The sequence below is a fragment of the Plectropomus leopardus genome, chromosome 3 (assembly GCF_026936395.1).
Source record: "Plectropomus leopardus strain MGB_pleo_1.0 chromosome 3, ASM2693639v1, whole genome shotgun sequence".
Lineage (NCBI taxonomy): Eukaryota > Metazoa > Chordata > Actinopteri > Perciformes > Serranidae > Plectropomus > Plectropomus leopardus.
Window position 1 is genome coordinate 9094755 of NC_142178.1, and position 27711 is coordinate 9122465.

Genomic DNA, 27711 nt, shown 5'->3' on the forward strand with positions numbered 1-27711 from the left:
ATGTCTTTAGCATTTAAAATGTATCTTTAAGGGCTTGATTTAAGCGCATTTAATTCATATTCTTCTGTTCTTTAAAGTGTATGTCAAAGCTAACATGTGTGTACAGCTGCAGATGTTAATTCTCCGTGTAGACACACTGCCTGAGCCCACAGTACTGACCTGATGCACGGTGTGAGCAGAGCCCTGCTGGAGCTGCGCACGCATGCGCGCTGGTGGACAGCCGTGACTAGACATTCGGTCATAGAAGCTGTGGAGGGGGCGCTCGAGCCACGTCGGTGAAACAAATCAACGCTTGAAGGCAGATTACTAAGAGGGTGAGTAGACTAATTGCGTCAACTGCTGCGTCTTCTTTTATCCCCCACAAATATCAACTCGGGAGCGCAGAAATTCAGCCAGGACCGCCTGTCCTGTTGATGCGGGTAGGTCAGTCGCACAAGCACAGTCCGCCATTCCCCTTTTTTATATTTAACGAGACACCCTGTCATGGTGTGAGTGAGGAAATTCTCAGTAGCATGGGCTCATGTGCACAATGTACTGTATTTCTCCCCGTGTGCAGTTGAAATGCAGTGGCGGAGCCTGCAGCTGTAATTGCATATGCGCGCAGCGGGTGATTTGGTGCAGCGGAGCAGGAGAATGGAGAGTCTTCACATCATAGGCGTTGGACAAAATTCACCCATATCTTGCAAAGATTGTGCATCACTTTATCAGGAAGGCATAGCTGAGGGCACACATGCAGCCTCACCGCTTAGACATTTACAAGAGTTTTGTCTGATCAAACTACTGAATTAATGCTTATTTAGATCACTAACTTTTGCATTTTAGATTGCCATACTTCCATACTCTCTGTCACCCCCTCTCACCTTCTCTCTGTCATTCCTCTCAGGTCCCTGCTGCTCCCCCAGGAGCAGGAGATCCAGGGTGATGTCAACGCCAGATCCCCCCATGGGAGGCACCCCTCGCCCAGGTCCTTCCCCTGGTCCGGGTCCCTCCCCTGGGGCTATGCTGGGCCCCAGCCCCGGGCCCTCCCCAGGCTCCTCACACAGTATGATGGGCCCCAGCCCTGGTCCTCCATCCTCTGGACACTCGCAGCCAGGGCCCTCTGGATATGGCCAGGACAACATGCACCCTCTGCACAAAGTAAGGACACACAACGTCCTGCTGAGACACACCACTGTTAATCCCAGTCCTTGTAAAACAGGTGCAGGGTCAGCAATTATTTTTAGACCTTTATCCCAGAAAATAAGTAATATTTGTGCAAATTAACCTTTCGAAACCCAAGCAAATCAGCTTGATTTCTTTTTAAAATACCCGGGAGGAAGGCAATGAAAGAAATTACCCAAAGTTAGCACAAAACTAGTAAAAAGTACCAAAAATTACCTGAAAATTTGTTTTAAAAAAAGAAAAGAAAAAGAAAGTAAAAAAACAAACAAAAAAAAAACCCCAAACAAGGACATGGCCTAAAAAAGTGCTTGAAAATTATAATAATCATAAATATGGAATGAAAGTTTTTAAACATCATATGATCTGTAGACTGTACCAAGCATCTATATGTACATTAACTCCACAACGAAACATAGGAAACATAGGATGGACTATGGACTTCTAAAAGAGATGTGCTAGTAACTGTATATGGCTTCACTTTAGATTTCTTTTATGGCCTCACGATATCACAATGGGCACATGCTGACACTGGCACATAATGACCCATATTTTAGAAAAAAATGATTAGTTTGTTTTGTGATGCGTGTGAACACCTGCAGCCACTTTTTTTTATTTATTTCAATGTACAAGCAGAACCTATTTAATATTTTTCCCACAGTATTTGAACCTTGTTTGATTTCTCCCGCAGCCCTTGGAGAGCATGCATGAGAAGAGCATGAGCGAGGAGAGCCGCTTCAGTCAGATGAAGGGCCTGTCGATGAGACAGGGCGGGCACAGCGGCATGGGCCCCCCGCCTAGTCCTCTGGACCAACACTCGCAAGGTAGGAACTCTGCGAACCTTTCCAGTATTGTGTAAGACAAGTTGTGTTCTTTTAAATCCAGCTAATCTGTGATGGCTCATGGGGAGTGTCTCTGTCGTCTCATGCTGTGAAATAACCTGTGAGCAATTTATTTGAAACTTTGAAGTGTTTTTTTTTTTATGTTGAAATCCTGAAAATCATACAGTGGCTCCGTACAATAAAGGCAGTGTTAATATTCGGGTAGCAGCTCTGTAGCTTGGCCACGCAGCCTGCTGAAAAGAAGGGATACAAGGATAGAAACAAGAAAGTGAGACAGACAGGCGTATCACTGTGAATCACAGTTAAAAACATTATGCAATGACAGTCTGGCAGGATTTGAATAGTGCTTGGGAGTAAGTCATTATTTATCTGGCTACCCTGCAGGCTTCTGTTCAAGAAATGTTTTTCACATTTTAGGAAATTAGCTCACATAAGGATTACTGAAAGGGCAGGCCAGGCACTCACCTGCAAAAGGTCACTTTAACTAGCAGGTACAAAAAGGGAGAGATTAGAAATGACCTCAGAGGGATGCAAAGGAGCTGCAAATAGAAATAAATAACTACAAAAAGGGGAAAAGCAACCACAAAGTGACACTAAATTACCACAAAAATTGACAAAACAACTACAAAGTGACACAGAATGACCAAAAAAGACTCAATATAACTGTATAGAGACACAAAACCACAAAAAAGATGCATTGACACAAAACAATGACACAAAACTAAGTGAAACAACTATAAAGTCTGTGTGGGGCCTTTTGCGTATCTGTGCCCAGGGGCCCATTGTCTGATAATCTGCCCCTGAATTAGACAATTCTCTGAGAAAAAGAATCCTCTTATTATCCTATTATAAATGTAAAATTAGGTTGGAGAAATATATAATATATTATTATGTAATATATAATTATATTTATTATTAATATTCATTACTATTATTATTATTTTTCAATCTTTGTTAATTTGGGGTAATTTTCAAGAAGTCAAGGCCAGTTGACTCATGTTTCAAAGGGTTAATATCAGCCACAAACACTGCAGTGTGAAAACATCAGTTTGTGGTGTAACTGGGATTATGTGTGGAAATATTTCTTGGTCAGACAAATATTTTCCTTTAGAGATTACAGGTGAGTCATTTCCACCCGACACCGCCTTCATCTACCAGTCTGTCTCTCTGTCTGTGTCTTCCAGGTTACCACTCTCCATTAGGGGGCTCTGACCACTCCAGCCCTGTCCCTTCAAATGGTCCCCCATCTGGACCTCTCATGCCATCCTCCTCCTCCTCTTCCTCCTCTGGTGGCCCCGGCTCTGCTTCCACACCTTTAGATGGCCCCACTGGAGAGCAACACACTTTGGGTCCCAACAACCGGCCCGGCCCCCCAGGTAGCTCCGGCCCAGGCCCCAGTCCTGGACCCAGCCTTGGACCCACTGTCTCCACCCTTACATCCGGCCTTGAATCTGGAGGCCCCCCAGGCCCCGGCGGCCCTACTCCCTTTAACCAAAACCAGCTTCACCAACTCAGAGCCCAGATCATGGCCTATAAGATGCTGGCCCGGGGACAGCCCCTGCCAGACCACCTCCAGATGGCTGTCCAGGGGAAGAGACCGATGCCTGGGATGCAGCAGCAGCAGCCCATGCCCAGCCTGGCTCCTGGAGCAGGAGCGGGGCCTGTAGGTGGACCAGCAGGACCAGTGCCAGGGCCTGGGCCGATGGGTGCCGGCTACAGTCGAGCTCATGGTGAGAAAACACGGGGAATGTCTGGAATTCCTCCCTATATCCTACAGTCTGATGGGTCATGGACAGGAGGCACATTTGTATATAACATAGAATCTTCTTTACTGTTATTAGCTGTTAATTTTCACCAAAATCCTCTCCTTTATTTTTATAACTGTGCGATAAGACTAAAGAGAATCTGTGTTTGTTTCTCTAGGGATGATGGGTCCCAACATGCCTCCTCCAGGCCCATCGTGTACTCCAGCTGGGATGCAGGGACAAAACCCAAATGGACCTCCCAAGTCCTGGCCTGAAGGTATGTGGTGCTGCTGTAAAACTAAACCTGCACAGCTCTGATGTGAGAGGAGGAGGGGCTGAGTGAGAGCTGGGACATACATGAATATGCATGTCCATATAAATTCCAGTTATTACCCAATATCTGGATAAGAACATTTATCAGTAGGATAGAAACAATATTTTCATATGCCAGTATGTGAGCCCAATGTCGTCCTTTTATTAGTCATAATTTAAGATTTTCTTGAGAGGAAATGCTACCCCAGAGCCCCCCAGCTATCCTCTGATATGACGACTGAGATGACGACTCAGCTTTATGATAGCTTTTTAAAAGTTCATCTGTATTTATATGCAGATATCTGCCTATAGAGAGTCTTGGCTCAGATATCTGTCCGCTACACCACATCAGCCCAAAATATTGGTCCTTGGCCCCAGAGGCTTTATCGTTATCAGACTGATAGCCGATGGATTTTGAGATTGTCCCTTCAGTATTTATCCTAACATTTATTCCAACAAACATTTTTTTACTTTAAAGTTTCCCTGTGGAGTTTTTTTCTGTTCAAACAATCAAACAGTTATGCACATTGCACAGTGTTTCTCACCAAAATGTATTGTATGTATACAGTACCTTCATTGTTTACAGCCACGCGTACCTGCGAGCAGTCTACTTCTTCATTGTCTTCGTTAGTACATTGCTACTTTTCTTGGTGCTTTACCACCATCAATTGTTGATCACCAACATAGCATGAAACTCACAGGTGTGCACAAAAGATATGGATACACGCTCTTCGAAGCATTGCTCCACTGTGCTGACAGTGCACATAAACTCCACAGGTCACCCTCTGACATAAAGTGTGTAACTTTTAGGCTTCAGTGTCCTGCGGTCTACATGTTGCCTGAACCTACCAAAAACAGAATTATAGAGGAAACACTCAACACTTTATAGTTGTTTTTTTTCCAGGAAAATAATAATTTTCTGCACACTGAATGTGTTCCTTCCTTCATTCCCATTCTTCATTTTCCTCCAGGACCGATGGTAAACGCAGCAGCTCCCTCCAACGCACCCCAAAAGTTGATTCCCCCGCAGCCCACTGGTCGGCCCTCTCCCGCCCCACCTTCAGTTCCTCCTGCTGCCTCCCCAGTAATGCCTCCACAGACTCAGTCCCCCGGACAGCCGGTGCAGCCTACTCCCATGATGCCTTACCACGCCAAGCAGAACCGCATTACCCCGATCCAGAAACCCTGCGGCCTCGACCCGGTGGAGATACTGCAGGAGAGGGAGTTCAGGTACGCCGCGGGATTCACACTTTTCCTTATCTAACTGACTTATTTTTGTCAGAGTGGAGAATGACTGAATCTGAATTGAATATTGACTGTATATTTTACTATAAGAAGTAAATTGCCAGAGAGATTTCTTTTCACATATACATTTTTTATTTGTTAAGAACTTTGAAAAATGTGCTACATTATTACCTCAAGCGTTTTTTGCATAATGTCTACCAGAGGTATTCAGAATCATCAGAAAAAAAAACATAAAGCATGAATAATTCAAAATAAAATGCAACTTAGTACTCCCTCAGGTTACAGGCTCGTATCACTCATCGTATCGCTGAACTGGAGAACCTGCCGGGCTCGCTGGCTGGTGATCTGCGTACCAAAGCTACTATAGAGCTCAAAGCCCTGCGACTGCTGAACTTCCAGAGACAGGTATGTACTTCATTGTCAAGCTTTACGTTGACAAAGTTTACATGCACAAATATTCTTTTTTTTTTTTTTTGTTATTTCAAAAAACACAATTTTACTACTGAGCTCATAGAATTGATAAAACCGCATGCACAGCCATTTTTCTTTTATATTCTTTTCTTATATAATATATAATATTTTATATCATAAATATTCCACTAATATTCAAGTTTACATGCAGAGGTGCATACACCATCAAAGTGTCCTAACATGGTGTTATCAGATCAAAATATGGTAAAGTGGAACAGCTGGAGCTGCTTGTGCTGTTTTGTTTTCTTTTTTCAGGGTTCTCTACCAGACTTCATCGACGATGCCAACACAGCTTCCCTTTTTAATTTATTAAAACACCTTGAAAAGGCATCGCAATGTTTGCAAAACCTGTTAATTCCAATTCTTAATAATGTTTAAAAGTGGGTGTGTTTTCTCTTCTGAGCAGAAATATAGATTTTTCTTTAGAGCATGCACCTCTACTGCAGCTTTACAAAAGGTTCATAAACTGTTGGGAAAAAAATCTTAATCGTAAAATGCTTTATTTGGAGAAAGGTCTAATTTGAAATATCTACACGCAGTATGTTGTTGACATCAGATTCAGAATATTGTCATATTTGGGATAATAGTGGAATATTAGTGTGCATGTGAACATTGTCATTGTTACTTTTAAACATCACAACATTACAATGTTTTATGGTGCTGCTGATGGTGTTAATAGTGTTTCCACATTTGTATTTTGTGTACTACTGTCCACAGCTGCGTCAAGAGGTGGTGGTGTGTATGCGTCGGGACACAGCTCTGGAGACCGCTCTTGATGCCAAAGCCTACAAGCGAAGCAAACGTCAGTCTCTGCGAGAGGCGCGCATCACAGAGAAACTGGAGAAACAGCAGAAGATCGAGCAAGAGCGCAAACGCAGGCAGAAACATCAGGTAGAGGACAACACTGCGTGACCTTTGATAGGATTACAAGTGCTATTTCTGATTGTCTGTGAATTCTCCTCTCTGTCCTTCATCCCATACTTGCTCTCTGATCTTAGGAGTACCTCAACAGCATCCTGCAGCACGCCAAAGACTTTAAAGAGTACCACCGCTCCATCACGGGCAAAATGCAGAAACTGACCAAAGCAGTGGCCACGTACCACGCCAACACTGAGCGGGAGCAGAAGAAGGAGAACGAGCGTATCGAGAAAGAGAGGATGAGGAGGCTCATGGTGAGGAGAAACCACACAGACAGAGCTACACAAGCACACGTATTACACACCTTACAGTGTACACACCCTCCTACACACACTGTACACGTGTCTGTCCTTTCAGGCCGAGGATGAGGAAGGCTACCGCAAACTGATCGACCAGAAGAAGGACAAGCGTCTGGCCTACCTGCTGCAACAAACGGACGAGTATGTCGCTAACCTTACCGAGCTGGTCCGAGCTCACAAAGCTGCGCAGGCCCTCAAGGAGAAAAAGAAGAAGAAGAAGAAGAAAAAGAAGAAGGTATGGAGAACAGGAGCTCCAACATCAGTGATCTTTCTGTTTGTAATAATTTATGACTTTTACACCTGAGAGTTGTCTGTGATCTTGGTTGAGATTAATCAGCTTCTTCTTGTCTCGCAGTTGGAGAACGCTGAGGGTCAGCCTCCTGCCATGGGTCCTGATGGAGAGGTAGCCATAGCTATGACAGTAAAAGTAGTTCATCTTGTATTGATCGCTGCATATCTCCTCCAGTACAGAAGATGCAGCTCATTTTGTGATACCCTTGCTCTTAAAATCTGCAGGGCTCACATTGCTGGGATTCTTTGTTCTGGTGCTGTCTGCGGTCTCCATAGAGACCTCCTCTCAAACACAGCATAGATCAAATTTCACACAAAGCTTCAGGGGGTAGTTTTTTGCTTTTTAGTGTTGCCATGGCTAAAAGAGGAATCTGTACACTGTTCTTTGCTCCCAGACCGATTTCTTTTGTTCACTGTGCAACATTTTGATCATTTTCACCAAGCACACAGTCACACTAACAGTTATCACCACTGTATTATAAGCTGCTTTCATGTGATGTCAGAATGTCATAGTTTCAGAGTTAGGGAAGTCGTTCTTCAAACTTTGTTGTGTTCATGTGCTTTGAGGTCGTAAAATGGGAACAACATGGACAGTACAAAGTCTTTGGAGGGCCATTCATGTGCTTGTATTTCATAAATACAATAAATATAATATTTCCGAGGAGCACGTGAAGGCAGCAATATAAACTTAAACTCTCAAAACTAAACTTAGAGCCATTAGCTCTAGCGCAATAGCAACCATGTGCACATATTCAGAAAACAATGAAGTAAATTAGAGGGGAGCTCAGAGAGTGCAGACCTCCACCGAGGCTGCATGCCCTTTCTCACAATGTAAATGAAGGTGAACAATAGTTTGTGTATCCACCCTGTGATTTGTATCCGCTCTAAAATTTGATGGGTTCTTCCGTAGCCCCTGCTTCTCACTTCCACCAAGTTTCATGAAAAGTGAGACAGCAGTTTTTTTGTAATTCCATAAAAAGATTATGTCTTTGGCGGAAGTAATAATAATCTGTCAGGTGACAAATCATAATGGAAAACAATATTATAAACAGTCAAAAAAAACCTCAAAGAGACTGAAATGTGTGTTAAAATGAAGAGATAATATTCATACGGCATGCGCTGTACTAAATCATCAATGACACAATCACAATCTAACTTCTCTGAAGCTTTGTCTCTTCTCAGTGAGCCACAATGTAAACCCAGATTCAGTGAAAACTACCCAGTCCAAAAGATAGATGTCCTCCTCCCCTGCAGCCTCTGGATGAGACGAGTCAGATGAGTGACCTGCCTGTGAAGGTCATCCATGTGGACAGCGGGAACATCCTGACAGGACTGGATGCCCCTAAAGCTGGACAGCTGGAGACATGGCTGGAGATGAACCCTGGGTGAGACTGCAGTTGAGAAGGAGGGCGGATGTGTGTGTGTGAGTGTAATTGCATCAGTGTCCATCAGTCGGATGATCTGTTGATTGAAATATCGAGTCTTGGCAACAGATGAATTGTCATCAAATTTATGGTGCAGAGAAGATCAGTTAAACCAGAAGATTGAACCTCTGTTGTAACTTAGACTGATGCCCCATAATATGGTTACACTGTATGCTTGTTAAGGCATTGAGCAGCCAGAAAAGAAATTACCCAAAAATTTGAAAAGGAAAATTTGATTTGTAAAAAGAAAAAAAGGAAGTTAAAAAAAACAAAAACAAGGAAAGACTTTAAAAAAGTACTAATAAATTAAAACAGATTAAAAAGATGTTATTATGGTAGTAATATCGTTTTCCCATCTTTTTTCTTTTTCCCTATATTTTTTTCCCTAGCTTTTAAAAACTTGTTTCAATTTGTGAAATATTTGTCACCAAGTTGCAAATTTTTTCGCATATATTTGAAAGAAATTGCACCATTTTTCTCAGGGTTCAATGGTTTATATACTTGTGAAAAGTGTCTGAAAGCAGCTCATGACGGCTCCAGGTTTCAAAGGGTTAAGTCGTGTTTCTTATTTATTTACTTTAATGCCTTTTTGTGTGTGTATAAAATATAAATTAGGAATGTGCATGTGGTGCTGTGTACAGTTGAAATACTCAGAGATAGCTTGTTGCCGTTGCTAAATATAATTTTAGTATTCATATATTTTTGTCTAGCTATGAGGTGGCTCCCCGCTCAGACAGTGAGGACAGCGAGGAGGAGGAGGAGGAAGAGGTGAGTTGTTTTTAAAAGATATGTCTGATGCCAGTTTCATTTTCACTCCTCCAATCACTGACTAGCTGTGTGGCAGGAGGGAGAGGAGGAGCCCCATCCATCAGCTACTCAGGTGGAGGAAAAGAAGAAGATAACAGACCCCGACAGTGAAGACGTGTCAGAGGTGGATGTCCGACACATCATCGAGTGAGTATATATTTAGAGTACTTCACTTAAATACAATTTATAACCGTTAAAGTTCTCAGCGAAACCCAAACAAAATATTAAAATTAGCGTAAGGTATTTATAAACAACCAAATGACTGAACCCTTAGGGCCCACTTTAATATTACACACACTTGTATGGCGCTTAGCACAAAATGGGCATTTCCAAATCAAGCTTTAAAAAATATCTTACTTTAATATGATTTTATATAATTTTATAACCAACATCAGTCCTAAGACAGATAATAAATATTCATTAATTTTCACCCTTTACATGCCAGCTTTTTGTCACAATGCAACTATGTTTTCAGATGGAAAAAAACACAAAAAATGAATTATTTTCAACATGCAAAGTAGATTTTTTTTTTTTTTGATTATCAAAGCCTGAGATATTTGCAGCAGCATTGATTGTGACAGTGCAGGTAGTGGAGACAGCATGCATCTTCTCAATATACCAAATATGGTAAAAATGACGTAATCAACTGGAAAATAGTAAAAATGACAAATTCCAAGGCAAAAGCCCAGAATGACACCCAAAAATAATTTTATGCATGTTTTTATACTTTGATAATTGCAGTTTGAATCAGTTTCAATGGAGCATTTTTTTCTACTTAACAGTATGACTGTAAACCTTTTGTTTATACAGTGTATTTTAGACTGATGATTAGTGATTGATTTTAAAAAAAAATGAAGATTCAAAACCATGTAAAGTGCACCAAACAGTCCTTAAGGGTTAATGCCACGATTGAATCAAACTTTCCTCTGCAGAAACGCTAAACAGGATGTGGATGACGAATACAGCGGCGCAGCGTTCGAACGAGGGCTCCAGTCTTATTATTCTGTGGCGCACGCTGTCACAGAGAAGGTGGAGAAACAGTCCACTTTGTTAATAAACGGACAACTCAAACAGTATCAGGTAAACAAACACATTAATTACATGATGTTCTTGAATGTTTTTGTGCACAAAGACATGAAAAAAAGGCAAACTGTGTATGTGTCAGATTAAAGGTCTGGAGTGGCTGGTTTCCCTCTACAACAACAACCTGAATGGGATCCTGGCAGATGAGATGGGTCTTGGAAAAACCATCCAGACCATCGCCCTCATCACGTACCTCATGGAGCACAAACGGCTCAATGGTCCCTACCTCATCATTGTACCCCTCTCGTTAGCAGAACCTCTTTATTTACAAAAATATCATCTATGATTTGTTCTGATGCTGCCTTCACATGCTCCTCTGAAAAATCGTTCTTCCCATTTGTGCAGCTGCAATTCCAACATTCAAGTGCTCTGGTCAGAAAAAAACAACAAACATGGACACTAGAAGTAAAAAGGTTGTGTTTTTTTCATGTGCTCGGTTTGAAAAACAACAGACTCATCAACGTTGTAACATTAATGTCAGCTAGCTAAGTTACCATTATCAATGTTAGTATACTCACCTGACATGCTTCATACTTTAAAGTTTGCTTACTACAGCTAAAAGATGCATGTACGAAAATGTGCAACCACTAGAAGTAAACAGTAGCTACTAGAAACAAATTAATGTAATATATCCTGCATGTCATACCCTCTCTCTCCCCCTTTCATGCTTCAGATGTCCTTTCCCAATAAAAGCAAAAAGCCAAAAAAATAATCTTGGGGAAAAAAAGGTTTATAGTGTTTCCAAGCTTTCTGTCATTTCTGCCACTGTGAAACGTCATGCAAATTTCACAACTCGACAACTTGAAATTTCACAATTTCCCACTCGTAGTAACATCATGCATATAACTCGTAAATACAATACTTATAAGGGGCACGTGAAGGCAGCATTATTCATCAGGGAAGTTATTTACACAAAAGTAAAGTAAAAGGATTTCGTGCCATTAAGAATAAACTGTTGAATGACACTCAGCTGTCTCTCACTGACAGAACTCTTTCTAACTGGGTGTATGAGTTTGACAAATGGGCACCGACAGTCGTCAAAGTGTCCTACAAGGTGAGATTTTGAAGCCTTAGCACTTAAAATTAACTTTTTACATTATGCATGTAAGCAAAAACTGTCAGGACATGTGTTTCTGCTAATACACTTATTAGCTGCATTGTTTTGCATACATTTAACAAAATATTTGTCATTCTTTTTGCTTTCAGGGGTCTCCTGCTGCCAGAAGAGCCTTCGTCCCCCAACTGCGCAGTGGAAAGTTTAACGTGTTGCTCACCACTTACGAGTACATCATCAAGGATAAACAAGTGCTGGCCAAGGTGAGATGGGACAAACAAACAAACACAAGCAGAAGGACACGCACAAACATACCCAGGCAATTGTTTTTTGTTCATTTTTTTTTTCATCATTTCATTTTGCTAGAGGTTTTTGTTTGTTGTCCTCTGCTCCCTGAATCCCAAAACTCCTCTGAAAATATTTGATCCTGGCCAATCTGACCGCCCCCCCCTCCCTGTGCTGCGTCTCAGTGCTCTCTTTTAGGTGCTGCCACACACTGACACCTCCTGTACACCACATCTCCCACTGTCCTGTGCGGCCGACATGCTGCTATGCACTCATGTAGTCTTATAGGCTTCCTGACGGTGCTGAAAGGTGGGTGCTGTAGCATGTGGGTGGGAGCACATTTTGGCTGAGAGGTGCTGCGCAGTATAAATGTGCACATATGAGCATGTGTGTGCACAGGCTTACAAAGGGGAAACAATAAAACACTGCTGAGAGGTACTCACATGTGTGCTCCCTCGCACACAGTCATTTTTCCTCGGATGGTGATGACTTGCCCTCCTTTGCCTTACTCTGCCTCTGATTGGCTCACCCTGACATTCTTACCCCAACCAATTTAACTTCTCTTGACGCAACCTAACCAGTGAAGGCAACAAATAAAACTCACTCCTTTTTAGTAGGTGCTATGGCTGCCCTTACGTAGTGTGTTGCATGCAGTATGCACACAAACGGGACACACTCCATCTTTATAACAGATGGAGTGTGCCCTGAACTAATATGTGTTCATATATATGTTACCATGGAGATCAAAGAAAACACCATTTGCGTAGATCAACCTGGAGAGCTGTTGTGACCTTGCAATGTATGCAGTTTAAACCCTAAGTCATAACTGTGGATTTAAACATTTTATATTACTAAAACTAGCCATGGTATGAACTTCTCTCAGTTCAGTTTAATTTAATTTTTATTATTTGTCCCAAAGGGCAATTTGTGTTGCAGCAAGTGTAAAAACATAATGAAAACACAAAAAGCACCGATAGTGCGACACAGAAACGTACATTAATCTGTACACAGGGTGACTTGCACCTCCACACATTCAAGCTCCACAGGAGCAGATTAATATGAGTCCACTAAAACTCCACAGGGAGTCAAAATTCAGTGAGGGTTAAATATGACAACATCTCTTAATAATGTAAACCATTTTTCTCACTACTTTGTTATTTTTTTTCTTTGTAGGTAACCTTGTAAACTATCTATATTCCTATTATCACTTTATGACCAGTCATTAGTCACTTTAATGCGTTGTCATCTGTCACTGCGGCTTCTGTCAGCTGTCAATCAGCCGTCATTCAGCTGTCGGAGCTGTCATCTGTCTGTGGATCAGTGGATGTCACGTATTTGCCACTGCACAGAGCACTGTGGGTCAGAAGAGACAGAAAAGCATGCTGGATTGCATACTGCAAAGTCTGACCGGTGTACTGCATCTGACATACTCTGTACGGAGTCAAACTACATTTTTTTCTGGCATACTGTATGGTATGGTAGCATGGGTATTGCACTGCAATTCGGTATGCCTCTGTGTTGGAAGTCCCTTATGTGGACGTAATTTTATTGATATAAAAAGCCCCTCCAATTTTCTGGTCTTTAACAGCCTGTCTGCAATATTGATTGCACCCAGAGTTTAGCTGATCTCGACCCTTGCACGTTGACCAGAGGTCCATCAGATAGGAGGAATTGATTAAATTTGTATATTTTTAATGTTGTTTAAAATATTTTCTGACAGGCACCTTTTTTGCTGTTCAAAATTTAAAATGTTCTAGTAACTCATTAGTTATCATCCTATTCCATACAGGCTATGATTATGATTGAAAAAGCTACAATTTACAGAGAGTTTTTGTTCCACTCCTGATCATTAAGTGGTGCTGCAGCACCCTCAGCACCCACCTCCCCGCGCCCATGTGCTGTAGTTCAGGACAGAATGTCTTCATGTGGGGGCTCAAGACTTTAGCCGTTTGCTGATGAAAAGATCACTTTTGTGGACTTCATCATGTACGAACTGTTGGATCAACACAGGACGTCTCATCCTACGTGCCTGGATGACTTAAAGAACCTTGAAGATCTTTTAGACTGTTTTGAGGCTCTGAATAAGATTGTTGCTGACATGAAGTCAGGCAGATTCATGCAGACTGGCAGTAATAAGATGGCCAAGTGGGGAAACAAGAAAGAGTAAAGAACAGTGCACTTAAGCCTTAGAAAAAAATATGAAAAGAACAATGTTCACAAGTGTAAATGACTCAACAACTTTTAATTCAGGACTAGAAAAAAAGAGTGTAGTTAGTTTTACCAGCTTTGTGTAGGTTATACATCCTTAAATCATGTTTCACATTCCAAACATTTTCATGCAACTTACAAAACCATGTCAACTTTTGCCTAAAATTAAATCCAACTTTGTACTGATTATATGATGATAAGTATGAACTTTAATTTAAATTTATTTAATTGTTACATTTGAAAGACAGTTTTGGACAGATTAAAGTATATCTTTTTCTGAAAAAAATATATAAATAGTTTGGGACAAAGCCAGCGTAGCTCATGATATCACACTGGACAAGAGATCCGTATGAGCACTTTGGGTTTCTGGTTGGATGCAGTTAGACATAACAGCAACAGCTTTATCCAAAAGTTCTCCTCTCTTCCCTTTTTGTTCTCGTCTCCATCAGATTCGGTGGAAGTACATGATCGTGGACGAGGGCCACCGTATGAAGAACCACCACTGTAAGCTGACCCAGGTCCTCAACACCCACTACCTGGCCCCACGGCGAGTCCTGCTGACGGGAACGCCGCTGCAGAACAAACTGCCTGAGCTGTGGGCGCTGCTAAATTTCCTCCTGCCCACCATCTTCAAGAGCTGCAGCACCTTCGAGCAGTGGTTTAATGCCCCTTTCGCCATGACTGGAGAGAAGGTGGGGAGAGGGTCTCAGCTGTCACCATGTCACATTTTTAATGTGAGAGAGATAACAACAGACGGGAGGCGCAGTATCTATCTTGCTAAATTTCTCTTTCTTTTACTCTCCAGGTGGACCTCAATGAAGAGGAGACCATCTTGATTATCCGCCGTCTGCACAAAGTGCTCCGTCCCTTCCTGTTGCGCAGATTAAAGAAGGAAGTGGAGGCACAGCTTCCAGAGAAGGCATGTTTATTTCTTTCAGCAGGCAAACCAACTTTTAATGAATGGGAAACAATCATTTTGTGTTGACTTGTATTTTTTATATAATTTAATATCAGCAGTGCTGGTAAATGTGATGGTGGATACACTTCTTTTTCTGTCCATCTCTTACATTAACTCCACCTGCCTCTCCTCTCCTTCAGGTGGAATACGTGATCAAATGTGACATGTCGTCTCTTCAGAGGGTGCTGTACAGGCACATGCAGGCTAAAGGGGTCCTGCTCACAGATGGATCAGAGAAGGACAAGAAGGTAAGGACAGAAACACATTTAACACTGATTATTTGGTTCGCGCAACATCAGAGGTAACCACTAAAAAAACACCAGAATAAAATTCTCTCAAAGCCCGGTATACACTGAGAGATTTTGGGCTGTGTCAGACCAAAGATAACCAATGTGACGGAAACGTGACAATATCTTAGGTTGTGGCTCTAAAATGGTGTTCCCACATCACACAGTGAGAGAGGTTCAAAGACAGCCGTCACGGTCTTGTGATCAAAGACAGCCTGGCATAAAATTCTGATAGTGTCAGAAAATTGGGATGACCATCTCACTGTGTGACAGCTGTCACGACCTACAACAACTGACCAAATAATAGAAATGCTGCATGGAATTACGCAGTGATCAGCATGACCCTGCTAGATGCTAGTATTTGCTAAGAAATACTTTGAGTTCTTGTTGCAAAACTGGCGCACCAAGTTGGCCTTTTCTTTCCTGAAAAGGCACAAGTATATTTTGCTACCTACACAAAGTAGGCGCTGGCCATGAAAGTGACAACTAGTCAGTGGTAGTTGCACTGTGCTGCACTGTACAGCGAGTTGCGTCAGGTGTAAGATAGGGCCCTAGATTTCGTAAGGGTGACAGATCTACTGAATCTCATGTGATCTGTATCATACAGGAAGTTTGGATTTCATGGTCAGAAAAAAGTTACTTATTTGACATCCATTTAACACTTTTAGGCTAAGTTAAGAGTAAGAAAAATGGGACCTTTTTGTGCTAATGCTTTGGTTTTATTTTCATTGTTAGGTTTGGGTCTTTGGCTCTCTTTCGTTTATACACTCAATGTTTTAGCTGAAGCCTGGAGAGAGAACTGATCACTGTCCTTGGACGACCCATTCAGTCACTGAATGAAAGAATAAAAGAGTGACTGCAGGCTGAGCGTTTCGTCTTGTTGCGTTTCACAGGGTAAAGGAGGCACAAAGACACTGATGAACACCATCATGCAGCTGAGAAAGATCTGTAACCACCCGTACATGTTCCAGCAAATAGAGGTACGACTCAGGAGGGCGACGCAAAAACATTTTGGCTCTGCTGCAGACAATAGTGTTTTTGATTGTATTTCATATTTACTGTATATAGAATATTTGTTAGGATATGAGGAACAAGTGTAAAATCTAAAAAGCACACCGACATGGAAGCAGAGGGATTGACTTTATGGTGATACATGAGGAAACTTGTCAATATGACCTTCAAAATAAAGCCACAAACTGAAGTGTTTCACTGACTGGATCAAAGGATACATGTTTGATTGCTTTTGCAGGAATCTTTCTCTGAACATTTAGGATTCTCGGGTGGGATAGTCCAGGGGTAAGTGCTAATTTGACTGAAGGTCAAGATCATTAGACATTTACAGACTGTAACCTTTGTAACCCCCAAAACCTCCCCTTACCTTTAGTCCTGACCTGTATCGGGCGTCAGGAAAGTTTGAGGTGTTGGATCGAATCCTGCCAAAGCTGAGAGCCACGAACCACAAAGTGCTGCTCTTCTGTCAGATGACCTCACTCATGACCATCATGGAGGACTACTTTGCCTATCGCAGCTTCAAGTATCTGCGTCTGGATGGTGAGACAGTTTACCTGGACAAGTCTTCCCTTTATTCTCATTGCTATTTTGTTCATTTTCCTGAATTCTTGTTTTTTTTCCATAAAACTTTGTTTTTGCCTTGATTTCCTTCATGTGCTTTTCTTTTCTTTTCTCACCTCTCTTGCATCTCAGGCACTACGAAGGCCGAGGACAGAGGGATGTTGCTAAAGACCTTCAATGATCCAGGCTCAGAATACTTTATATTCCTCCTGAGCACGAGGGCTGGAGGCCTCGGCCTCAACTTACAGTCTGCCGACACCGTGGTTATTTTTGACTCTGACTGGAACCCACATCAGGTATGATGCACATTTGTTTAAATTTACAGAGGACACCATTAAATCAAAAATCAAGCTAATTTATAATTTAGCCGTTAGCGTCTGGTGTCTGCAGAACACTTAACATTCACATAACTTTGGAGCAACAGTGAGATTCTCAGATTCAGAATGCGGAGCAGAGTATGGAGTAAGACAAGAACTGATCAGCAGTCATCAGTTTTCTGACTGAAAACAACCCCCACCCCCACCCCGCCAGGATTTTGCAGTCGCAGCAATTAACACAAAATCAACCAGTCCCTGTGAATTCTGCGTGACATTTCAAGTTTGACTATTCACTTCAACTTTACCGTAGTTATGTCTATTTTATACGTGTAAAAATTAATTTCATTGTAAAGCTGTGTGTGCAGCATATTGATTTACTCAGCCCCTCTCTCTTTGTTTATTATCATAGTTCTGCTGCCAGAGTGCAAGAGTCATACATCAAGTGACATGGCTAATGTTACTCAATAGTCGAGCTGTTTCGGTGTCAGTCCTAGATTAACAGCTCTGTGTGGGACGCTAACTCTTGCGGTGCTTCGACCCGGTGCAGCTCACAAAGATTGTCTATCAGTGCTTCGTGTGACAGAGTGACAAATACCGTGCTGACACCTTGCACCCCAGAGCTTCAGCGGTAGGTGAGAAAGAGCCCGGTGTGCCTGCGACTGCTTGTCAGCGGTTGTGACACTTAATAGTTTTTAAAGTAAAAAAAAAAAAAACTCTTATCAGTACAGTAACCTGTGTCCAGTGTTCTAAATGAGTCTGTTAAATTTTGTTGTGCGTCTGAAATTATACGTTTCCTGATCATAGAAGATATTAAAATTAATATCTGTAGGATAAAATGACCACCAGTTAACGAACACTCAAGCGCCGAATATTTGGGTACCTACATGTTATACAGTACATGGGTTTACAATGTAAGGTCCCGCCTCAGGATTGGCTGCTTGTTGTCTTCTGCCCAATCGTCTGTTAATTTCTGTAATCCACTCTTGTTCTATAGTCACACTTCTTAGAGAAACATTTGAACGTGTGCTAATTCTCCTCTGCAGGACCTGCAGGCTCAGGACAGAGCCCACCGCATCGGTCAACAGAACGAGGTGCGCGTGTTGCGTCTCTGCACCGTCAACAGCGTAGAGGAGAAAATTCTGGCCGCCGCCAAGTACAAACTGAATGTGGATCAAAAAGTCATTCAGGCTGGCATGTTTGACCAGAAGTCATCCAGCCACGAGCGCAGGGCCTTCCTGCAGGCCATTCTGGAGCACGAGGAGCAAGACGAGGTCTGGGGTCAGGAAGTGTGTCTACGCATGAATGTGTGTGCGAGCACCAGCACCACACAATTTTAAGAGTGAGCCTGCTTATACTATGCTTGCCAATGTGTGTCTATTGTATTCAGGAGGAGGATGAGGTGCCGGATGACGAGACGGTCAACCAGATGATCGCCAGGAGTGAGGAGGAGTTCGACCAGTTTATGGTCAGTGTTGTGTCTTGAAGATACGTTTTACAGGTTTCCTGCAGATCGTTAAAAAGTCTTACAAAGCATTGAAATCATTCATCTAAAAAGGGCTGTAATTGGCATTAAATTGACTTAAATTAATCTTTCTTACTAATGTTCGGACATGGACATAGCATGTAAATTGTTTTTTCTGAAGTTGTAATGCAAAATATCAACATAATTTATTATTATCTATTTTTTTAATTAAGTAATTGTAAATTGTAAATTCCTTTTCTGAAACACTTCATGAAGGTAATCCAAATAGTAGAATCTCACACGCAGATTGAGAAAAACAAACTCGCCCAGAAGGCTTTGCAGAAATGCCAGATATTTCCTACTTTTGTCAGTAAACCAAACAGATACTTTAATGAACATGTTTCATTGTCTTCCATGTGTTCCACTCTTAAAAGGGTTGTTTTATTCAACATTTGATGTAGATATTCTAACTTTTTCACTGGACAAAAAAAAGCCATGTCTTATGTTGCAATAAACATTTGGGCAAAATAAAATTGTCCTTCAATTTTGGTTATTAGAAAATTGGTCTTAAAATTAATTCCGAGTGGCATTAAAAAAGTTTTAAATCTACCTTGTCTTAAGCTGCAGGAATCCTGGTTTTAATTCCTCATGCACAGTCCTAAAAAACTCCTCTCTCTCCAGATTTTTTTGTTACCCTTTTGTTTTTCTTCCTCTCCTTCCCTTAGCGTATGGACCTAGACCGGCGTCGCGAGGAAGCCCGTAACCCGCGGCGAAAACCTCGTCTGATGGAGGAGGACGAGCTGCCCACATGGATCATGAAGGACGACGCTGAGGTTGAACGTCTGACTTGCGAGGAGGAGGAGGAGAAAATGTTCGGTCGAGGTTCTCGTCAGCGGAAGGAGGTGGACTACAGCGACTCACTGACGGAGAAGCAGTGGCTCAAGGTGATTATCCTCATGGGGAATCTTAATAAAATCATTCATACACAAAATAAAACTCATTTGTTATCTGGAATAAAGAGTTGATCCTTCTTTTGTGATTTCACTACTTTCACTTTAGTCTCACAGTCTGTGTTTCCCGCGCAGGCCATAGAGGAGGGCACGCTGGAGGAGATGGAGGAGGAGGTGCGTCACAAAAAGACGACCCGCAAGAGGAAGCGGGACCGCGACCTGGACCTCCCTGGCCCCTCCTCTTCCTCGGGGGGACGAGGACGAGGGGACAAAGACGAAGATGGGAAGAGGCAGAGGAAGAGGGGACGACCACCTGCTGAGAAACTCTCCCCCAACCCCCCCGCCCTCACCAAGAAGATGAAGAAGATCGTGGACGCCGTCATCAAGTATAAAGACAGGTAGCGTAGCAAGATTTTTAGAATGACTGTGATAAACACGAGGACTCCAGGCCATCAAGTCACATCTTAAGTTTGATCAAAATCTGAAGAAGAAAAAATTGTTTTCAGTTTCAGGCTAACTTAAGGTCAAAAGAAAAGTGATGTTGCACTTCTTAGAAAAAAGTCACCATCCAGTTTTCACAAAGCTTTATACACAATTCTTTAAATAAAGGTCATTTTCTAAAAATCAAACTCTTGTTCCGCTCTAACCAAAACATCAGAGTTTGATATAATTATCACCAAATCAGACTTTGGAAATTATATTATAATACATGTAAATTAAAGCATTAGATGCCACACAAATGGCTTCATTTAGATGTACACACTAGTGTGTGAAATACAGACATCAAAATCCAGAAAAGAAGGCAGATGGAGTCGACCCTTTAAATAGAATACAAATGTGACGTAATGAATCTAATCACTCATGGGGAGTTTTCAAGTGTTTTGTCTCATCCTGATGTTGTCATTTCTCCAGTGCCAGTGGCCGCCAGCTGAGCGAGGTGTTCATCCAGCTGCCGTCTCGAAAAGAGCTGCCGGAGTACTACGAGCTGATACGCAAGCCTGTGGACTTCAGGAAGATCAAGGTTAGCCCAAACAACAGTCACAATAAGAAAATGCATAAGTTATATGTAAGATATCACATTGCATGATATTTTCTCTTGTGTTTTGTTACACACATACTGTATCTTCACTGCAGGAGAGGATTCGAGGTCATCGTTACCGCAGCCTCGGTGACCTGGAGAGAGACGTCATGCTGCTTTTCCAAAACGCTCAGACCTTCAACCTGGAGGGATCACTGGTAAAACTTACTGCACACAGCACTCACTCATGGACACAGAATAACTCTGTCCTCGTCTTTATTGTGCACTGTGCAGTTAGAGGTTAGAGTCGTGTGTCCACCTTTCACATGATATATGCCTGATTTACATCGATACATGATGTGAAATGTTAGTGATCATACACGAATCAGAGCGTTTTTGTTATTTACATGATGTTGATAATAAACCGTTGTTCTCTGTGTTTCTCTCATGTGAGCAGATATATGAAGACTCCATCGTCCTCCAGTCAGTATTTACCAGTCTGAGGCAGAAGATCGAGAAGGAGGAGGAGAGTGAGGGAGAGGAGAGTGAGGAAGACGAGGAGGAGCTGGAGGAGGGATCGGAGTCTGAATGTAAGCGTTTGTGTGAACAGAGCAGAGGACTTCACCACAAAGTGAGATTAGTGGGTTAATGAGGTACGTTGAGTCTAAAGCAGAGTTTTCCGTCTTACAAAGGCGGAGCTCTTTTAACCCGGCTAGATCACCATGGTAACTTACGCAGCAAAACTAACCTGGTCGGGAGCAGGTTAGGTTCTGCGTTTCAACTTAAAATCAGCTTAAAGCGTCTGCCTGAGCCCCTTTGAGGGACTTCACTTTATATTTAATGTCAATCTATGTCACTGTCACTTATGATGCTGAAAATTGCAGTCCTTGAGACTGACTCTTCAGTTGCCCTTCAGTTATATTGTTTTGATGACACTACAATGCTTTTTCACACTTTGGATCAGTCTTAGTTTTATTCATACTTTAAACATGTGGTGTGTGTGTTTCCAGCTCGCTCAGTCAAAGTAAAGATCCGTCTGGGAAGAAAAGATAAAGGTGGAGATCGGGGGAAGGGACGCAGCAGACGAACAGGACGCACCAGAGCCAAGCCTGTTGTCAGTGACGACGACTCTGAGGATGAACAGGAAGAGGTAACTCAGTATATGTGTGGGTGTGTGTGCGTTATAGAAAACTTCCCTTTTTACAATCCCTATACTGGAGTCATAGATTTGTCCGATTCCCAAGGGTCCTTGAAATCCTGGAAAGGCCTTGAAAGTTTTTGAAAGTAGACAAGGTGTCATGATCCTGGTTTTGTTTCTATTCTGTCATCTTGCAGACTTTATTTTGGGGTTTCCTGTTTGTTCATCATGGTCAGTCTGTTTTCTGTTTTTCAGTTTAATTTTGTTTCTTATTTCTTTTGTACTTGAGTTTGTTGGCTGCCCGTATTTGGAGAGTTTTACCAGCATTAAAGCTCGCTCTTTGTTTAAACCCCTGGCCTGTGTGCTCTTCTGCATTTGGGTCCTCATTTTGAACAGCCACATAACACATGAGTCATTGAAAGTGCCTGAATTAATGCATTTTGTACAAAAATAGAAACTGAACTTGAATATTTTTTTTAACTTAAAGTTAGTAAATAGGTTATGTTCTGCTGTCTGTGTGTGTTTCCTACAGATGCATTGATGCATCATTATTACATGTACCACCTCCTCCACAGCATAACTGAGAGGTGTTCACACATTCAAGTATCTCTCTTTTTAATTAAAAAGTGTCCCAAACTGTGCTGTGTTGAGTAAATTGGGCCTGGAAAATCTTTTAGAAGTCCTTGAATTTGATATTTAAGAAGGCGTGGAAACTCTGACAACACTTAACTACCTTTTAATATTGTTTGAAACAGATGTACAACAGAGTTTAGAGGGGGGAGGGAACACATACAAACTCCTTTTTAAGCTTTTAAGTTCAGCCTGAGCACAGCTGTAATAGGCCGTTATTTATGCTGAATTCTAAGCAGTGATGATTAAGACTGACCCACATACTGATGTGCTCCGTGTTTAGCTTGTGTTTAGTGAGATATAGGATGTGTTTTTGTTCAAAGAACAAATTTAAGACTGTGATCAAGTTAAAAAATGTTATAATCCTTCAAAGACGATAGATAATGAATGGTGAATGGTGCTCAGGCAAAGCCTTTCTCCCTTCTCTTTCTTGCCTCACTCTGCATGATCTTAGCTGAAAGCAAACACCAAGCTCTTGGGTCTCAGGGTCGCTTCAGTAATGCTCATTAAATTTGTATGAATAAAGGGGAAAAAAAACATACAAGAAAAAAGACAGAGGAACTAAGACTGAAATAGTGTAAGTTAAAGTTACAATACAGAGATTCAAAAACTATATATATATATATATATATATATATATATATATATATATATACACAGTATGAAATACAATTATTTACATTTGTGGTAGTCAATTGTACAATAACTGCAATAAGTAAACTGAATGTAAATAGGAATGGGTTTGTAAAACAGTAAATAGGTGTAAAGCAACATTACACCATAATGTATTATTATATATCAGGCAGCAGTAGCCATGGGGAGACTCAAACCTGCAGAATTTATTAAAATTACAGCCTATATTTTCTTGCAGGATACCTTTTAAAAACCTGTTGACTAATTTCAGTTAATCCTTTGGAACCCGAGCAAACTGGCTTGATGTCATTCAAAACATGGGAAAAAGACAATGAGCAACAAAAGATGATGGTCAAAGAATTTGAAGAAATGGTAAAAAGTGCCTGAAAAGAGTAAAAATTAGTAAAAAAAAAAATAAATAAATAAAAAAATAGTAGTGTAGTTTAATGTATGGATGTAAAAACAGTAAAAAAAATAAAAATAAATTGTGAAAATATTGTAAAACCCCCCCACAAAAACAAGGAAATTACCTGGAAAAAAGTACTTTTTTTTTTACTAATTTTACTTGAACTGAAACTTTAACTTGAACTTAAATGAAAAATTTTTCCCCCATGTTTTTGAAATAAATCGCACCAATGTGCTAAGGGTTCAAAGGTTTAAGTACTTGTGAAAGGTGTCTGACAGCAGCACAAGAAAATTTATGTTGCTGCAGGTTTCAAAGGATTAAACCCCATGGGAAGTTGGGTAATGGCAAAACATGTGTTTTGGTGTGTACACAGTAATTTTAAAGCAATTTCCTCAAATTAACACAGATGTTCTTTCTGAAGTTTTTCCAGATTTCCTCATTAACTCTTGCAACATCTGCGTGAATTTAAAAAAAAAAAAAAAGTCACACACATCCCATGATTGTCATCAGTTTATCAAAGTTTCATCAGGTGTGTTTTTCCTTGTGGGCCTGCAAATGAAAGAATATTTTAGAAATGTTTCTCTTTTCTCTCTCCTCCAGGAGCGCACCCCCAGTGCCACTGACGAGGAGTCCTGAACTGTGCTGTCATGTGGGAGAGAAGAGGCAATAAAGGGATATTCCACCAACTCAAGCACTGCATTTACAGTAAATTAAACATGCCTCTTTCAGCTCCACCCACTCTCACTCATAGGATCAAACAGAAGGGGAGCTTTGCAATACAAGAACAGATACATGTTATTATTTGATGAGTCATACTGACATCACATGGAAAAAGCACACATTAAAACATCATATTATACACAAATTAATTAGACTGTGCACATTGCTGCATTAACTTTTTTTCTGTCTGGAGATGTCTGAACAAAGAGGGGACAAATGAGATTTTTATCTTTGTGTGCAATGCCAGGAGAATTTCAGATCAGATTTAGCGAGAATGTTGTCAGTGAACAGGTGTTAAAACTCTACTGGGAGTCAGAAAATACACTGCAAATGCCTTGAAGCTGTTTGTAATTTCACATTTCTTAATTGTAACGTATTGTAAAGTACAACATTAGCGCTTTCCTTAAAGTCCCCCTGTTTAGCTGTTTTTAAGCAATCTAAAAAACATTTAATAATTGGCCCATAACATAGTATAATGCAGTCATATGGAAATGTAAGTGTTTATTGATGTACAGTAATTATAATTCTCCTACGAAGACATATTTTGTATTATAACTACTGTGTTTTATTGTTAGTCATTATCTGTTTATAAACCAGACTTACTTATGGGTGTTAAAACAGGAGCAGTTATAGCTATTTACAAACACATTAATAAATGCTTATATCTGCTTACAAGCATATTATAGTGTGTTATACACAATTTATTAAATGTTTATATAATAATATAGTAACGATCTTTATTTATAGAGTGCTTTTCCAAAGCAGCATTAGAAAGCAGAAAAATAAAACATAACAAGTCATAAAACCAAACGGTTTTAATGGAAAACAGGTTAAGAAAAAACAATTTGATGTTTAAAACAAGAATCTATAGAAAGTTAAAAGAAAAATTAGAACTCATTGTAATCAGGAAAGCTGCTATAAATGCTAAATAGGGGGATTTAAAGGAGCTGTATACAACATTCAGAGCATAAATATGATTGAGAGTCTGAGCTGGGATTGTCTGAGCACAGCTCTCAATATAGCTGGGCCAGCAGCTAGCAGCTAAAGGTGCTAACAGCACGAACTGCACTGCCAACAGCAATAGTGTTGATGTGGGCAGGAACCACAGGGTGGGAATTTATGTTTCTATGCCGACGCTGTTCAGCCACTGTGTGTCAGGACGGCATTATCAGCAGTAACCACCATATGAGGGCAGTGCAGAGAGATAAATATTAGCTACCTGGTGGGATACAATGCACATACAGAGACTCAGATGCATGTAAGGCTGGACCATTTACCACAACAAAAAACAGAGAAGCTCATATCATAACAGACACACACACACGCACACGCACACACACACACACACACATAGACCGTGACTCTGCTTGGGACACCATTACTCCACAATGTCTGTACATTTAAAAGAGTGAAGTGCGGCGATGTTAATGTTCTGAATGTCATATACAGCAACTATTAAGTGTTGTCATGACAACTAACCCATTCTTTTAGAGGAATAAAGGTTCAGGCAGTAAGCATCTCATTTCCTCTGAGGCCCATATCTTACCAGATTTTCTCATATTTTGGATAAATTGTGATCAAACTTGAGTCCTTATTTAACCTGAGGATTTAGAACTGGCGGGAACCAGTGAAGTGAAGTAAACATTGAATGTAAACAGAAAATGTTTTCAGACAGAGCTGTGTTTTCACCCAGCTGCTACCATACCTTACCTTACCTTACCTTGCTTGTGGACATCCAAACTTGATGTTTCACCTCTGCTTCGCTGTGGCCACGTGTTGTAACAACAGTCAGCCACTCTGGAGCCACTGTGATTACCGAGGTGTGTGCACATCACATATTTGTGACCGGGGCTCACTGTTTGAGTTGGAAATCCAGCCCGCTGTGGGGCGCAGGGTGTTTCCAGACTTCTCAGAAGCTCTTCAGCAACTCGCCACAGTTTAACGACTGAGGTTTAATGGGGTTGGGTCCAGGTCACTGTATATAAAGTACAGTATCAAAACAACCTTGCTGCTGCTGCGTACCTGTTACACTTCCAATATAAGCACTTATTCTAACCGTTGATTGTAGACTTAACAAATCATGGGGTCGTCATTCATCAATGAGTACTGTAACTTTAACTGCTTCTCCTTCAGTTGTTGTGCGGTGATTTTAGGATTTCAGAACTATTTGATGTACTTTGGCACTTTTTATGTTTTTGATTTCAAGACAAAGGACCAGAGGGACAGTGGCTCCTCTCTGCTTGTGAACGCCTCACGGCTGTACGGTGTTGGATATGATGTATAGAGTATTTTTTAGAGTTTAATGTCAATGCACGTGTGTACAGCTCGCAAGTTCAGTAATTTTTTTCATTATGGTAGGTAACTCAAGTAAACGACATAGAACCAAAGCATCAACTTTTTCTCCTCTAAATTATTGGGATCTGTCTGTGTTGTGTTGTGGTCATCGTCGCTGGAACTCAAAATGTAACAATAAAATCACAGGAAAAGTTAATGTTGGTGTTTGTGTGATATAGTGCTGAAGTAATGAACCGATTAGCCAGCTGGCAGAAAATTCATCATATAATTAATCAGTTTGGATAAGTGATAAATGGTCTGAGTCACCTTATTCAAGCAAAAATGACAACATTTTTCTGGTTCCACCATCCAAAATACTCTACAACAACTACAAAGAGACACAAATTATGTCAAATAGACAAAAAGAGGGGAAACAACTGCAACCTTAGGGACACAAAACGCCTACAGAGTGATGCAAAACAACCACTCAGAGAAACAAAATGACCAAAAAAAGACAAACTTATCTCAAAGTGACACAAAATAACTACAAAAATAGGGAAAACAATAACAAAAAGACAGGAAACAACTATAAAGTTTAATGAAAGACCAAACGAGATGCCAAACATACGACTACAAAAAGATACAAAACAACCATAAAGAGAGAAAAAATGATCAAAAATACACACAATTTTATCCAACACAAAACAACTACAAACATGCAATACAACCACAAAGAGAAACAAAATGACCCAAAAAAAAAAAAAAAAGAATACAGAAAGAGGTAAAATCACCACCAAGTCTGTATATCCTGCTTACACGTTGGAGAGGTGGTGGGGCCTTTAGTGTATCTTTGCCCAGGGGCCCATTCTCTTAATAATCCGCCCATGGCTACATTCTTCATGTGATGTAATTTTCTACTCAAGATTTATTGTAGTTGGATATATTTGTTACATTTCTAATAGCAAAATCCATGTAGCAGATTGAGCTTTACATGTTTGGCCCAAATAAGCTCAAACTTCTTTCATGAAATCTGTCAGATGTAATGTCTCTGTTTGACCACTGGGAGGTCTCCTATTAACACGGGTCAGTCTACTGTCAAACTGCTGCCTCATGAAACAAGAAAACCTTTTTAATTAAACTTTATAAATTTACTGCTGAAACTTTCCTCAAAACTGTCACTCAATTTAAAACTTAAAACACAAAT

At 40.9% G+C, this 27711-nt stretch overlaps 1 protein-coding gene across 5 annotated transcripts; it reads left to right on the forward strand.

The window, feature by feature from the left end:
• On the forward strand, window positions 1–26724 carry smarca4b (SWI/SNF related BAF chromatin remodeling complex subunit ATPase 4b). 5 transcript variants are annotated; one of them, XM_088075516.1, is made up of 34 exons: window positions 1–314; window positions 884–1137; window positions 1850–1982; window positions 3185–3730; window positions 3924–4022; window positions 5029–5287; window positions 5581–5707; window positions 6491–6664; window positions 6772–6945; window positions 7049–7225; window positions 7346–7393; window positions 8536–8666; window positions 9416–9473; window positions 9550–9659; window positions 10445–10592; window positions 10678–10841; window positions 11583–11649; window positions 11802–11912; window positions 14592–14834; window positions 14948–15061; window positions 15241–15348; window positions 16281–16367; window positions 16637–16683; window positions 16772–16938; window positions 17092–17255; window positions 18320–18547; window positions 18664–18741; window positions 19464–19682; window positions 19806–20086; window positions 20601–20709; window positions 20823–20924; window positions 21164–21296; window positions 21717–21856; window positions 24114–26724. In XM_088075516.1, the coding sequence occupies exons 2-34, from the start codon at window positions 922–924 to the stop codon at window positions 24147–24149; spliced, it is 4998 nt and encodes a 1665-aa protein (XP_087931642.1). In that variant the 5' UTR covers window positions 1–314; window positions 884–921; the 3' UTR covers window positions 24150–26724. The 5 variants fall into 5 exon arrangements, with proteins under 5 accessions (XP_087931642.1, XP_087931639.1, XP_087931643.1 ...); XM_088075513.1 differs by having other exon boundaries at window positions 2–314; window positions 18320–18580; XM_088075517.1 differs by having other exon boundaries at window positions 16–314; window positions 19824–20086.
• Window positions 26725–27711: the final 987 nt, after the last annotated feature.

Bases quoted from the DNA above. Each gene is read 5' to 3' on its own strand.
- smarca4b (XM_088075513.1), top strand. From the start codon at position 922: ATGTCAACGCCAGATCCCCCCATGGGAGGCACCCCTCGCCCAGGTCCT. The intron at 1,983-3,184 runs GTAGGAACTCTG...TGTGTCTTCCAG, and splicing joins TCTGGACCAACACTCGCAAG to GTTACCACTCTCCATTAGGG. The intron at 7,226-7,345 runs GTATGGAGAACA...CTTGTCTCGCAG, and splicing joins AGAAGAAGAAAAAGAAGAAG to TTGGAGAACGCTGAGGGTCA.